The sequence below is a fragment of the Calonectris borealis genome, chromosome 4 (genome assembly GCF_964195595.1).
Source record: "Calonectris borealis chromosome 4, bCalBor7.hap1.2, whole genome shotgun sequence".
Lineage (NCBI taxonomy): Eukaryota > Metazoa > Chordata > Aves > Procellariiformes > Procellariidae > Calonectris > Calonectris borealis.
Genome location: NC_134315.1, coordinates 12,673,146 through 12,688,451, shown reverse-complemented (window position 1 = coordinate 12,688,451; position 15,306 = coordinate 12,673,146). Strand labels below are relative to the sequence as shown.

Here is a 15,306-nt window from a genome sequence, read left to right as displayed (position 1 = left end):
TGAGCTGTTTGATGTCCACAGTGCAAACAGCTATACTGAAAGCATCCATCACTCTATTAAATACATCATTACAGCACCTAGGAAACACACGTATGAGATCAAAATTACTAGGACTGAAGCTGGGACTGCCTCCAATATATAGCATTCCTATACATTTCAAAAAATATTAAGTACCTTTGTATTTAGAAAGGCTGTCCTTTTCTAATTCATAACAGATTGGGTAAATCAAGCAAGTATCCAACCAACGTTATGGCAGTTTCTGACAGCTTTAGCTTAACAGCCAGGCTTCTTCTGCCAACTTAAATCTGCAGCTCGTGCTGTTTGCTGCTTTCTAAAATAGGCATGACTATGGCACGCTTCTAGATCTCTGTAGACCTTACGTGCTTCAGGGACAAGATGCAGAGAGCCCAGCCGAGCATTTCTTCAGAGCTGGCAGCATCACCCTAACGTCAGCCTCATATTCTTTACAGGACACAGACCGCGTTGTTCCCACTGAAAATCAGCCTTGACCTTGGAAAAAAGCTCAGGCATATCACAAGTTAAAATTATAGATCTATGGAAAGAAATGTGAAATGGGTGCCTATCGCTTCAGCAGTTTTCCTGAAAATGCAGCATATCACTTCAGTCCAGAAAGATTATTTAACCCCAAAGTTTAGAAATAACGGGAGTTAAGAGTCCTCAGCACAACCCAGGTTTCAGTCTTAGGTCAAATCCAATTAATAACATAGACACAATCAAGTCTACAGCAGTGTAACTGGGTAGCTCTATTAAGATATTAAGCTCTATTTAGATATAAATAGAAGTTTATTGTTACGCTGGCTTTCTGCAGACAATGAAATTTAGGCCACGCTGCCAAAAATGAGCTAAAATTCGGCATTTAGGTGATGCATCACTTAGTACCGTCCTGAAAAACATTCAAGACCAAGATGGACACAACTAGCCACTGTTATCGGCGGTTCCCAGGTCAGGACGATGGGCACAGCTGGACACAGGCTACTGGGCCACACAGACATTTAATCTGAGCTGGTACAGACAGCGTTATGATCTTAAATAATGACAATAAATGTGGCATACAGCAAACTGAAACACAAATGCTTATTACTAAACGTCTTACAGTTCATAAGGACAGAAGCCTTAAAGAAGATGCTGGAAAAGCTTTGGTTGTTCTCACAGCCGACGACACATTAAGACAGTCTCCGAGATGCTCGTTATCTTAGTTTTGTACCATGAAAAGCTGTGGCTATTAGAATAAAGATGTTAAAATGTTTACGTGTAATTCTGTACGAAGGCACATAAATAAATGCCCTGATTTCAGAGTGACAACACACTCTGCAGTTCACAGTGATTTCACCCATGGGTGATGGATGCTTAGCACTTCTAAAAGTCCCAGCAGCGATGGAGAAGCCAGATGTTCACACCAAACTCTCTGTCCCAGTCAAGGAGGGGCTCTGCAGCTGCACATACATAACCCACGGGAGAGGTCTGCATCTTTTAGACAACTGTTCAACAGATTTGTGGTACATAAGCTGTTTCTCCACAGGGCCTAGTGCAGGAGAGCTTACAAGTGTTCATACATGAAGATGACACCAGTTCTTCTCCAATTTTCCAAGGCAGGAATGAGCCATCAAAACATGGCCAGGAAGACTGGTTGGTAAATGGCCACGCAAAACATTCGAGATTAATCTGCCCGTAGATCTCTGTAGCAACTCAACGGGAGCTCTGCAGCCACGCTTAACGATGGCTTCAGATACCCAGAAAATTTTGGACCAGATGCCCAGAGGTCCAACTCACAGCAGGGGAATCTTCAAAGCTCGGTCAGGTTGCTCAGGCCTTTGCCAACTAAATTTTGAAAATCTCTGAGGCTGGAGATTCCCAGCCCCTCTGGGCACCCTCCCCCAGGGTTCAGGCACTCTCATTATGATTCTTCTTTTCCTTACAACCAGCGGGAATTTCCCTTGCTACAACTCCTGATTGTTGCCCCTCACCCTTTTCCCATGCACCTCTGAGAGGAGCTTGGCCCTGTCTTCCCTCTACCCACCCATTAGGGGGTTGAAGACCGCAACTCCATTCCCCTTGGCCTTCTCTTCTCCAGGTGGAACAAAAGCAGAGCTCTCCTCGCACGCCCCACGCTCGCGGGACGCACACAGCAGCTCCTCTCACCGCGCTCGCTGCACGGACCCCCTGGGATTCGGGGCTGGACTCTGGTGTCCAGGCGGGTGGGAACGCTGCACCCAAGCGTACGCTTCTAGCCATGGAGAGGTTCAAGACGGCGCGCAAACCAACGCTGCTCTCTCACCACCAGTATTTACCTACCGCCCGCGCTCAGGCACACTCCTGTCGCTGCTCCAAAGCCCACGGCCGAGCACAGGGTTTTGTTCCGTCTGAGCAGGGCAGGAACCACCGAGCACACCGAGGCTCAGACCGCAAGCAGCAACCTACCATTGGCACTCTTTGGGCCTGACTTACAGCCAGGTTAACAGACAGCAGAACGGAGAGCATATGCGCGAGTCACAGGGGTGAGGCGTTGGAGTCACTGCCAGACACTCGCTACAACTCGCGGCGCAGACATACGCAGCCCCAGCTGTTCCCGATGGCCTTGTATCCCGGTTACAGGATTTGGCTGCAAACCCTTTTCCATTCCCATCTTCCTGTCATCGAGGGCAATAGTGGCAACACAGCCCGTTTCTACGGTTTCCTTTGGTCTCTGTGCCCTACACAATTACATATGCAACCGTAAAGATTAGATCCTCTCTATCTGTGTCGCATCTAAAATTGTAACCGAGTGATTGCTTTAACGCTGCTGGTACTGCAAAGCCAAAGGAAACACCGGAGCAAGGCAAACCCTACAAGGCTCCGTAAAGCCAAACTTGTCAGCTGAACTCTATCAAAAATCCTCAGCGGTCTGCTACACGGTAAAGAACAGAAATACCTGTTTGACTTGCAGGTCCCAGCTAAGTTTGCAATACTGAGAACATCAACAGGAAAAGAGAGGTAAAGAATTTGCAAACAGAGCAAAGTAAATGGTAGTAACTGAGATGAAAATAAAGAGGAAACTGTAAAAATATTTTTCATGACTTCTAGAGCATTCACATCATTTCAAACTGCAGTTTTTGCAGCAATCTGGGATTTAGAAATGTACCTCAATAAACTCTCTTGACAGGTAAAAATAAGTCAAGAAAAAACTGAAGTGGTCTGTGATCAAGAACTCTCCAAATGAATCACTGCATATAAGGCTGCCTATTCATTTAGTCCCACTTAGCGTTGCTCAGCAGAGAAGATCCCAGTATATATTTAGACATCAACTAGTAACCTGCCTTATGTGTTACTTCTGAAATTCCCTGCTATCCATGAATCCTCAAGTCACATACCTGTGAGGGGAAGGAGCTATATGACCTATTTTCTAAAGTGACAAAAGCTGTTGCATGACACTGTTGAGCAGAACGGGTTCTGTAGCTTCTTCTTCATATGATATGCATCAAACTTCAACTCCTCCTTCACCAAGGATTTCACCATACAAACAATGTCACAGGGATTCGATTTTACTTTGTCATCCTCCGAAACAGACTTGAAGGGACACAACTACTGTATACTTAGCGCTCCACATCTATACTATATCCAGTTATTTCACTCCATAAGCCAGTACGGGGGAGGAATTTTTTTTTCCCCTGAAGCTCAGATGAACTTGGCAAGAGGGAAGAGGAAGAACGTGGGACAACCACATTTCATCCTCTTCCAAAGTATCAGAGAGTGCCCCATGCTAGAAATGAAACGATAGAAGAGGTACTTGAAAACTTCCAAGGAACTGGATGCTGTATTGGTGAGCAGCGACTGTACAGTAACAACCGAGATACCACACTTGTTCCTTATATCCACCGTGAGGAGCAACTGCAGTCTGATACTGTTTTACAATTACACTATTACTTAGATCTAAAAATACCAGTTTCTAAATAGCAAAAAAAATCTGACTTATAAGAACATTAAAGTCTTCTTAAAATATCACTAGTGATACCTTACAGTTCAGGAATGTTCATTTTTCATGGCCAACTGCATTTGAACTTTGTTTTCCTTCAACTACAGATCAAGCAACTTGTCCTATAGGATCAGAACAATCTCCAAAACAGAGTTTTTGATCAATTTGACTAATGCCAGTAAAATAACTATTTGCTTTTACAGAGAAAGGAAAAAAACGGCTCCTAAAGCAGACAGAAATATTCACTGAATGAAGTTTATATTCCTCTCACATTCCTTTTCTGAGATGGAAAAATAAACAACCATGCTTTGTGCAAAACAATACTCCATCTAGATTTCAGAGCACGAACATCAACTAAGAAGCTGAGAAAAAAACATTCCAACATTTCAGACGATAAGAGTTAAGGACCTTGACACACTGCTAATGGATCTTGACACATGGAATAATCTACATTCAGAAATACTTGCCTTAAGGTTATATTTAAGGATGCAGCCAACGAGCCATCAAATTCTCCAATAATCTCAAAGGCCCATCCGCTGCCCTGCACCTGGCGCCGGGCTCGTGCACAGGCCTGGGCGCTTACAGAGCTCTGCTTCGACAAGCCCCAAGCAGCACAGCCCATTTCCACACAAATACGTTTAATTCATTATTGCGAGTGCCGGATGCTTGGTTTGAGAACCCAAGGTCCGAAGGTGAGTTAATGGCACCAGCAATCCCCTAGCAGGACAGGAAAATGCAGCGGTAAGCTTAAAGTTAACAATAGTCAAGAGAGATGCGTTTCCACTGCTAAAAGCCTGCATTTGTACAGTCTAGAGGGGGAATGATTTGTCAAACTAGGCAAAACTAAAATCAGGGTTTCCTCTCTTCTCCTTGAATGTTGGCCAGCCCATTGCATAGAAGAAGGTAAGAAGAGGGAGAAGGTTACCTCAACAGCCATGCTTTGATTAATTTTTCAATTTTCTTTACGTTTCTTAGCCCTCTATGTTTTTATGACAAAGTTGATTATTGGGCATTGAGTACATAAGCCACTAATGTCCTGAGAAGCAAAACTGAAAGTATACTGACTTCAACATCGTATTGAAATGGCAGTACGATGTGTACAGATACCAGCCACGAAGGATGCTCGTTACTGCACAGACGCCGCGCTGCAAACAGGCAAGTTTGCAAGAAACAGACCTTGCTCAGAAAGCCAAATATCTGGGGTTTTTAAAGCAGAACTAGCCACCTTTCCAGAGATCTGCTGCAGCGCCGGGGCAGCACGCGAAGGCGCGTGGCAGCCAGGATGTCCTGCAGTCAGGAGTTACCACCTGAGGTACCATCACCTGATAATCTCTTCTGACCTATTTCATCCTCTCATAACTGCGCTGTATGTTCTTACAATCCAAGAACATGATGCCATTTAACAGATGTCATACACCGAGCTGAAATCCTTTTCTAAAGAGCTGTGAAGAAGTATCTTCAACCAAAAACCTTAAAGAATCCCAAGATATGTCTTCCTATTTTTTACAATCTAAGAAATTATATATGTTCTATGAAATTCCACTTCAGAGGAAGAAAATACCATCAGGAAATACGTATCATTGCTTATTTTTTCAGGGAAACAAGGCTAAAATGGCAATGAAATGAAGTAGTTCTACTTCTGTTTAATTACAAAACTTAAAGGATCGCACGTTATAATCTGCACACATTCATCACTTGGAGAACTCCACAGCAAGTCAAGCTCTTGCGGCTCGTATCTCATAATTCAATGCTCTCTTCTACCAGTGCTCAAAATGAAGGGCTGAAAGTAAAACACTGTATCTAACTGTAAAATACACTACAGTCTGAAACAGTCTCCTATTGTCTCCAGAGAGGATTCCTATTGGCATATTCGCAAGTGAACTTTGAAAAGGAATTAAGCCTCTCCCAAGCAGAGCAGGACCCTGTGTGACCAACCTGCATAACCTCTTTTGTAAACAGAGTCTCTGTGTTCGTCCTCCATTTGGGCTGTGACACTCCATTAGCTGTTCTCTGATCCACGCAATCAAATTTTCCCTCTAATATAATAGTTTAAAGACTAAACAGCCATGTGAATTTGTGTCATGACATTTAATTTAATCTAATCTAAGATAATTCACCTAGTATGTAATTAGCTCTGTGATTCCTTTTTTTGCACTTAAATAATAGACACCATGTTAGCCTATTTCTGGGAATTGATGGGAAGCTAATTTTCTCCATCTCAAATTTTTAACCTACTCTGTTCTTCTTGCTATGATTTCAACATGGCAAAGAATGAAATACTAGTCTGACAATATTAGACAGCCATGCCATGCAAATACAGGTGTAAAGGGCAGGGAATAAGCTCTTTCTCAGAAATAGTTTCAGCCAAGATTAATGGTAAGTATATGGAAGTCAGCTGAGCAAAAATCACGTGTGGAAAAATCTAATTACAACATATGTAATGACGCATTTGAGCTGTGTTTTACTATGCCACGTGATCATAAGCTTTATAGATTTAAAATTATAGCATGAGTCTGCAGTCCATTAATACAGAATAATGTTTCAAAGTACGTACTATTAGGCCACTTTAAATGATATTATCTGTATCTATACATCACAAACTAAATCACATTTACCAAATACACACATTTCTATATCTAAAGCCAAATCTTATGTCTAAATGGCAAGGCAGGGCAGTGGGGTTGCATGAAACCCTCTTGATACAAACAGCTGATGATGTGTTGCATCGGCAAGAGGGGACAGAGATGAAGGTTTCTGGAGTAACGAGCACAAATCCACAACAGTTTACTCCATCTCAAGAGTAACAGGAAGACCGGGGATTTCTCCTGAATTACCAACAGTGCGGCAATTCCTTGAACCTTACGTGGGGCTAATTTTAATACCACATTGCACCCTTATTTTCTTTGGAGAACCAGAAACATCCTTCTGTTACAGTAAACACCAAACTTCGAATTACAGCCTTTCCACAGTAATTTTGGTGGAAATCTTTTGGAAACAGTAATTTTAGTGAAATTGTGGCATTAAATTTGCTGTACAATACTTGCTCCATTGATGTTAATGGAAAATTTCCATTGATTTTGCAGAGTAGCTGTGGGCTCCTCACATTTAATTTGTCATAAAAATTGATTGTAAATTGTTTACATAGTTCACATAGACATGCAAAATCAAAATTTGGAAACATCAAAGCTAAACCTATACTTAAAACCAATACTCCTAAAACTGCCAGTTATACTTTCAAATGAGAGCTAAGAACTCTCAGGGTTTTTTTCCACTCTCTTTTTTCCCAGGATGTTATTTTTATCTTGGCACCGTTCATTTTTGCTATTTCATTTACACCATGTTTGGTGCAATTACTAAGATAGAATTGTGTCAAGCCTCTTCTGCACTAGCCTATTATGCACTAACTTTTCTACTGGGTTTATAACTTTACAATCTATTTAATTGGCATTTTATTATAAAGATACAACTTTGGACTTTAATATTCCCTCTACCAGCCTCAGTTCTACTGCTACAGAATTTAAATGTTTTTTAAAGTATTTCATAGTCTTCTGTTTGAATTTACAGACAGGTAACAGAGGATAGGATTCTGTGCTGGAGATTAATCATCTCCAATGCAGATGTCACCATCTGCGTTAACCATCTCAATTCCCTTTAGAGACGGAAGACAGACTCAGGATTTCTAGCACACGATTCAATTCACCCTGAAGCTCTGCTCTCACCTGCACTTCTGGACACCTGCCTTGGCCTGGGCAAGAGAGGACCGGCACGCTGGCAGTGCATGTTTCATCCACAGACCACACAGGAACGTGGATGACTGGCACACATGGAAATATCCACATTTTCAACAGCCATGAGGAAACACCAAACCACATTTTAGCTGAAGTCTCTGGCAGGTGTCTGACCCCAGGTCTCACACTGTTCTAACAGGGAGCTTACTTTCCCCTTTCTTTGCACTAGGTTCTTATTTGGCTCTCCGTGAGGATGTGATATGATTAAGCATGTTGACAGAGTCACCACGTAACTGTAGCTATTCAATGTCTCCCTATTGTTGTGGCAGAGGGTATATTTAACAGCTACAGTTATCCCCAGAAACAAAATACACAATCAACTCCCAAAGTGTCCCCTTTCCCTTTCCCCTATGCACAACCCTGTATTTGCCTTAAAGACTGTAATATTTTGCGATCAGTTGCTCTCTGAAGTAACCACTCCCCCCGCCACACAAGGCAGATGAATGCTGAATCGCTGGAAAATACAATTCCAAGTCAGTTCTCAAATTCTGCATGTATCACAGGATAAATTACTTTTGTATTGCCCTGGGCAACTGGATCCCTCCGGGTGGCAATCCTAGCTAGGGCTCCATGAAACCTCCGTGATTTTCACCTTCTCTATCACCACGGTATCTCGGCCAGCAGAAAAGGCCGAGCTTTTAACCCAAATATCCCCGTCCGAGGAGCCGCGTGCTCCCGCCCCTGGGATGCCGGGCGGGGAGGGGGGCAGCAGCCTGCCCGCCGCCCTCACCCACATGTCGGCTGCGGGGCCGGGGCGAGATACCCCCCGAGCCGAGCCGAGCCGTGCCGTGGGGTACCGGCGGTGGGGGTACGCAGCCCGGGGCGCCTCCCGCTGCGGCCGGCCAAGCCCACCCCGCGGGGCTCCCCGCCGGGGGTGCGGGCGAGGCCCGGGGCGGGGGCGGCACCGCCGGAGCCCCCGCGCGGGGTCCCGCCGCCCCGGCACGGCGGCGGCAGCCGCAGCTCCTCCCGCCGGCAGCGCCCGCGGCTGCGGCAGCTCCCCTCCGCGATACGCACCCGTGCAGATACGTGTATTTTCTGCCTTTTTTTGAGGTTAGCAATTTTCAGCCGGCTCCCCCCGCCCGCACCCCGGAGAGCAGCCGCACCGCAACGTGACGGACCCCAGCGGGGCAGCGGCAACGTCCCCTTCCAAAATACCGGGGGGTCTCGGCTGCCCCCCGCGCCCGCCTACCTGTGCCGGTGCTCATGGCGCGCAGGAGGGGCCGCGCCCGCCGCCGCTCCCCGCCGCTCCCGCCGCCGCCGCCCGTCACCGCGCCCCCGCGGGCGGCACCATCCCCGCCCGCCGCCGCCGCGCAGCCCGCAGCGGGGCAGGCGGCGCCGCGCTCCGCCCCCGCCGGCAGGTGCCGCGCACCCACGGCCCCGGCGCGGCGCTGCCCGGCGGGCACCTTGGGAAGTGTAGGCAGCTCCGCGCCGCCCCCGCGGACTACATCCCCCTCCGTGCCTTGCTGCGGCCGGGGGCAGGCTCCGGCCCCGCCGCCGCTGCGGGCAGGGCTGCTGCAGCCCCCCCCCCCCCGGCAGCAGAAACTTCGCCGCCGTCTCAGCCTGCTTTCGCCTGCTTGCCCGGCAGCTCTCCATCCAGCCCCCCTCTGCTCTGTGGGCGAGGTCTGCATTTTCCTGCCCTGCTTGTGCTCGGTTTGTATGATGCCCGAGCAAAGCAAATTGGTGCACAGGTGCTTTAGCATGTCCCCAAAACGCCCGGGGAATGACGATGAGGATGTTTGCGTTGTTCCTCGGCTCAGCCTAGACTCCAGGCAGCGCTGCACCGCACATAAGATGTTTGGCAGCAAGTCTAGTTGTTCAGGAGGGGAAGGTAGTGTTTTCTGGAGCAGGTGAACTCTCACTGATCCTTCTTATTTGACAGTACAAGGACACATAATGTTTTGTTAAAGCTAGCTTATTCAGTATTTCAACAATCTGAAAAGCTACTATAGTTCTGAAGAAATAATGTTTAAAAAACCCCGAAACATCTGTTCTAACAAAGCCAGAAGGAGCCAGCTGTAGTTACATAAGCGTGTTGTATTGCACAGCTCCTCTGATGGCGAGTTCAGACTGGGTGCTGGGCAGCTTGGAGTGACAGTAACAGCATGAGGAAATAGGGGTATGAAGACTTGCTTTGCATTTATATCAGCATGCTCATTATGCTCTTTTCCACCAACAGTTATCTAAAAGTTAAGTTTTAACTAGCAGTTGTAACCATAAAAACTGACACAACTCTCCCATCCTACACCAGTAACTGAAGTGAGATGAGCTCTGTAGCAGCGCTACAGTGTCATGATTTGATAGGGAATCGTGATCCTCAGCTCTGTGTAAGTATAGCAGTACAGCGTGGCTCTCATGTCATTCGACTGATGCGAATTGAGAGCCCCTGGAGATAATCGCTGCCATTGGGAAGAATGTGGACCTGCGCTCAGAGCAGCCGTACAGGGTCAGACAATCCAACCCAGTTTCCCATTCTGACGGTCACCAGCAGTGGATATCTGCTGAGGGGACTTGCTGAGCCAGATGTGTGTTCGTTGTATTGAAGAAACTTCCATGGATTTTCTTCCATTATCTTGTCTGGTTGTTTGAACCCATACACGCTTCAAGCAACTACAGCATCACGTGTGGTGTGAAGAACCTCCTGCTTTTATTTTGAACCTGCTATTTGCTATCTTTATTTGATGCCCGCTCATTCTTGTAGTAGAAGAGATAGCAAACATGTCATTCCCTAATCACTTTCTCTGTGTCACTCATGAATTTATACTGCTCTGTCAGATTCCACCCTTCACTCCTACTCTACTTAGTCATTTCTTAAAACTAGCAACTTGTAACTTCAGTACCACGCTGCTATCTGTCGCTTTCTGTCATTTGTTTTGGAGTTGCATCATCGATTGTTTAACACCATGTTTTGCTAAGTGCTTTTATTACCTGTTTTCCATCTGTCAATCTTCTACCACCCATTTTCCATTGAAAGCTCCCCTAAGCTGCCCGGCTGTACTGAAGCATGCCAGCTGAGTTGCAGTTGGCCGTGTAGAACTTCATTAAGATGCAGATGATGCATGAATATCCATGTGTGTATGTATGTTATGTATTGCACTAGGAAGAATGTGCAGAGCGTCTCAGTTGTGGCCACGCAGCAGCATCCATCTTGTCTGTTCTGCATTCATGCCGATGAGCTCTGGTTTCCAGCATCACTGCAATTTGTGTTTTTAATCATAAACTATATTTGCATATAATAACCATCATGAGTTCAAGGCAATCTTTGAGTGATGCTGGTAATCCTGTGGCTATGCAGAAGTGTTGCTTTAAAAGCTGAATTAGACATAACTTGCTATATTGAAGGTGGTGGGCATGCAATCCATATTGCATGTAATGAAGAGGAAACTTGCCTTGGGCTTTCAGGCTGCTAAAAGACAGTTTGACCCTTCTGTTGGGCAACAGTGCAGAAGGAGACTGCTTGCTAAAGCCTGTGCTTATTCATTGAAGTAGGAACCCCAGGGCTAAAAGAGGATTTTGGAAGTTCTCTCTACCAGTCACGGAAGCAACTGAAAGGCCCAGATTACTACACAAATGCTCAAAGCGCCTATGTGGTGCCAGACTTTAGGGAACACTGTGAGAAACAGGTCATGGACTGCAAAATTCTCCTTGTTTAGGACAGTGCCACTTGCCACAAGCTTAATTAGGACACCCCATGTCGTGAATGAGTGGTTTAGAGGCCACTTAAATAATCACCGTCAAAGGTATTAGCAAAAGGTGGTTTTAATAGGAATTTATAAAAGTGTGACTTAACAAAGTTCGATAGCAAGGTTCGCTCTATCACTTACTACATGGGTGAAACAGACAAAGGAAAATAAAAGTCAGCCAGAATGATTTATACAGAGACTGGCGATGAAAAGTGTAAGGGAGACCCTCCCGCTGAGTCACGAGGTTCAGAGAAGACCCCTTTGCTTTCTAAACTCCTGATGGAGCTTAGGTGTGGCTGGACTCACTCCTAGTCCCAGACTTGGTCAACGGTTTTTGTCTAAGGGATTATATGTGCCTAGCAGCAGTCTAAGGTTCATTCACAGTTTTAAGGTGGATCACAAGATTTTAGCAGCACTTAATCCTTGACTAATTTAACATTTACAAAGTGACTTAATAGAATTTACTACAATTACAACAGTGACTTAATTACAGATTATACTTACTATCGGTTACCTAAATCGATTCACACACACACAGAGACACAAATATATATAAATGTACAAAGGTATACCTGTTAAAAATTCCCCTTGAGTCCAGTGAAATATTCACGTCAAATGTCTCGGCATTTCTCAAGGGGCAAGCGGTTGAGTCTCGGGGAGTGTTTCAGCCCAAGTCCCCTCGTCAGCTGTCAGCAACGGTCCTCCAAATATCACAGACTCGAGAGTTCGCGAGCTCTGAGAGGCGTCCCACTCAGAGGGAGATGCAGGTCACAGCCCGCTGCAGTCCAGGAGAGCTCAAAGGGCCTCACTTAGGACCGCTGTTTGTAAGTTCACAAGATGATTGGCTTTAGTCATCCATAAACTTCCATCCTGTCCGCAGTCCAAGGTGGTAGTTACTAGAACTCTCAAGATTCCAGTAACAATGGTACTGTTCCACTCGAGCTACGACTCAGATAAGGATGTCAGGGGATGATGAATTATCCCTGCTCTCGTTCCCCACCTTGGCCAGGCCACAGGAGTTCCTGGCACAGTCAAGGGACACTTAACTGCCCAACTCATTACACAAAGGCCAAGGTCTAACGGGAATTTCTGAGATCATGGAGCGGCCCAGGGGAGGTGGGGGTGGAAATGCACCACCACACCCCATGACCCAATGGAAAAGTCATGTTCTGCCACTGGTAAGACCCCATTACTCCAACCAATGAACCAGGGAGTAATCACAACTTTCAAGGCCTACCCTCTCCAAACTTATCCAGGAGACAAGAGGTAGGGAACAGCCCTGCCTGAATGACTTTTCGAGATATATCACGGATGGCATAGATAACGTCAGCATTACTTGGGAAGAGGTTACAATTCAGTGTACGTGTGGTCTATGGCAAAAATAGGTGCCAGAGTTTATTCTGAACTCTGTTGGATCTGATGTTATCCTTGCTCTCCAGAAAGACATTGTCTCTTTTGCTAAGGAACTTGGCTTGAAAGGGTTGATAGCAAAAGGAATCCATCCAGAAAGAGTTGGCAAGATAGTTTATATTAAATGATTTATACCGAGCATGCAGTCGCATAGACAAAACAGCTGAGATCTTTCAGGACAATGACCCATCCTGAGAATGGGCAGATACACTCGTTGGGGCACTGTAAGATTCAGTCTCGTGTTACCAATCCAAATCTCAGACTAGTAGGCAGTCATCTCTTGATTTTCATTTTTAAAAGCAATCAGCTTGTCCAGCCACTGCAAAGAAGGCTGAAAGGTCAGCCTCTAAACTGTCAGCACTTTCCACCACTTCTGTCATTACTGGAAATTTAATTAGCACTTGGCAATCCTGATGATCCTGCTTCTTCCTCCACATCCTCAATGTCATCCTGAATTCTTTTAAGAGCATCATTATTTTGTGGAAGAGCTTAGAAAATGCTATGCAAGGCAAAAAAGTTTACTTTTTAGTATACAAATGTTTTCTAATATTTGTCCACTAATCTTATTTGGACAGTGATATGGAAGAATTATATTGCATTTTACTGTCCCTGTGTATGTGTTTCTTAAGTACATTCACCATCTTTCTCCTCTCTCACCACATTAGCTGTATTAGAAAAAGAAAATCTTCACTATTATCTATTGAATTGCCATTCCAGTTATCAGAAATGCATCCTCAACAAGTAAGGGGATATATCTTCATGTATCTTCCCTCGACAAGTAAGGGAATACAGCTTCATGTAAAGGAAAAAAGAGTGAGCACTTTAAATGTAAACCAAAATAGAGCAATCAATGTAGCGTATATTCATTAATAGATATTAGCATTACACTTGACAGTGTGCTTCTATATGTTAAGTATACTGCAGATTTATGGACTGACAAAATATACATTCTTGCAGAAGCTGGTGAAGCTCAAGCAGCCAGAAAGTTTGGTGGTTTTTTCCCCTTGTATATTTAAGTGAAGTTAACCACATCAAAAAGTATTTCCCCTTCTTCATTTTTTTCCTTTTATTACCTTCAAAATTCACGGAATCCAACTGGGGTAATATTCAATTAATAATATTGGTATTTTAAAATTCAGTTTCACAACAAATTTGTCATACAATATTTTATCCAGCTGGCATTGGCTCTGTGGGACACAGGGGAAGCTTCTAGCAGCTTCTCACAGGAGCCACCCCTGTAGCCCCCCCACTACCAAAACCTTGCCATGCAAACGCAATACAAATGTGTTCCATAAATTTCCAGAAATGTGTCATTCTCCTATTACTTAAAAAATAGCAATTCTTTTATATCACAGAAGACTAAGAACCCAGCATGACATGCTGTCATGACCCCTCTCTTGCTTTTTACTGATTCTCTTTTGGTTGAAGAAAGCTCCCTAAAAATCTGTATGTTAAAAACATTTCTACTCTTTTTTTTTTTTTTTTTTTTTTTGAGTCATACATCTCTCAGGAATTCAGGGCTGGACTACTTTGTCTGGTTTACAGTCCTGTAACTAGACCTGCACTAGCCTAATTTATGTCCAATCCCAAATCTAAGTTACGACTTTTTTGGCATTTAAGCTACTATATCAGGGAATTGCTGGTTCTGGGACAGTTGCCAAAATAAGCCATGCTTGTGTTTGTAACCTGTTTGTGTGACAGTCGTTACCTCTCTACCACCTTACTGTGTTTGTGATATTGATATGACATTGATAGTAAATAAAATAAAAGTCAAGTCTGAAATTTCAGAAAAATAACAGGCTGGGATCTTAAAATGAGATTCTGGGTATGGAAATAAATTGCCAACTATTCACTGAGCCAGAAATACACGTGTTTATAAATAATGAATTAGCGTGAAGCAGCTGTAATGAAATAATAACATAGCACTATATTGAGATGCCTGCATCGCACTATCAAGATGCCTGTAACAACTTTTATGCAAAGCTCCTCTCACACCGTAGGCAGAATATAAATATTGCATCAGCAGTTATAACTTAGACATCAATTACCCATTACAAACCTAAATGCATTATGATCAGTAGGTCAAATAAAACTCCCAGGCAAACTTTGAAAACAGAAAGAATGAAATAACATCAAAGGGAACAATGGCTGAGGATGAAAGAAATCTTTGTTACAGCGAGACAATCAAGGACTGTTCTCTCATGTCAGCAGTCAGCTTTTGGAAAGTTGGTCAGAACAAATAAATTTTAGTGTCACAGACTGCTGCATATGACAGGAAGTCTAGCAGGTAATGATTAGCATCAATATATAATTTATACACAAGAATGACAAGCACCCAGGTTACAGCAATGAAATGTGCAGCAATACAAATGCAAAGGGTGGTTTGGGGAAGAGCCAAGGCAAAGCATGAATAATATAAAAGTCACTACACTTGCAAAAACATTGGCAAAAATTTAAT

The 15,306-nt window shown here is 44.4% G+C and overlaps 1 protein-coding gene across 5 annotated transcripts in view; it reads right to left on the bottom strand.

Moving 5' to 3' along the window:
- The window catches only part of ABLIM2 (actin binding LIM protein family member 2), a 150,932-nt gene extending 141,894 nt beyond the window's left edge, over positions 1-9,038 (bottom strand). For all 5 annotated transcript variants that reach the window (XR_012673451.1, XR_012673452.1, XM_075148656.1 and 2 more), the window contains exon 1: positions 8,948-9,038. Coding sequence is in view for 3 of the 5 variants with exons in the window: in XM_075148656.1 (XP_075004757.1) it covers positions 8,948-8,963 (16 nt within the window). In the remaining 2 variants the exon portion in view is untranslated. The remainder of the gene's footprint in view (positions 1-8,947) is intronic.
- Positions 9,039-15,306: the final 6,268 nt, after the last annotated feature.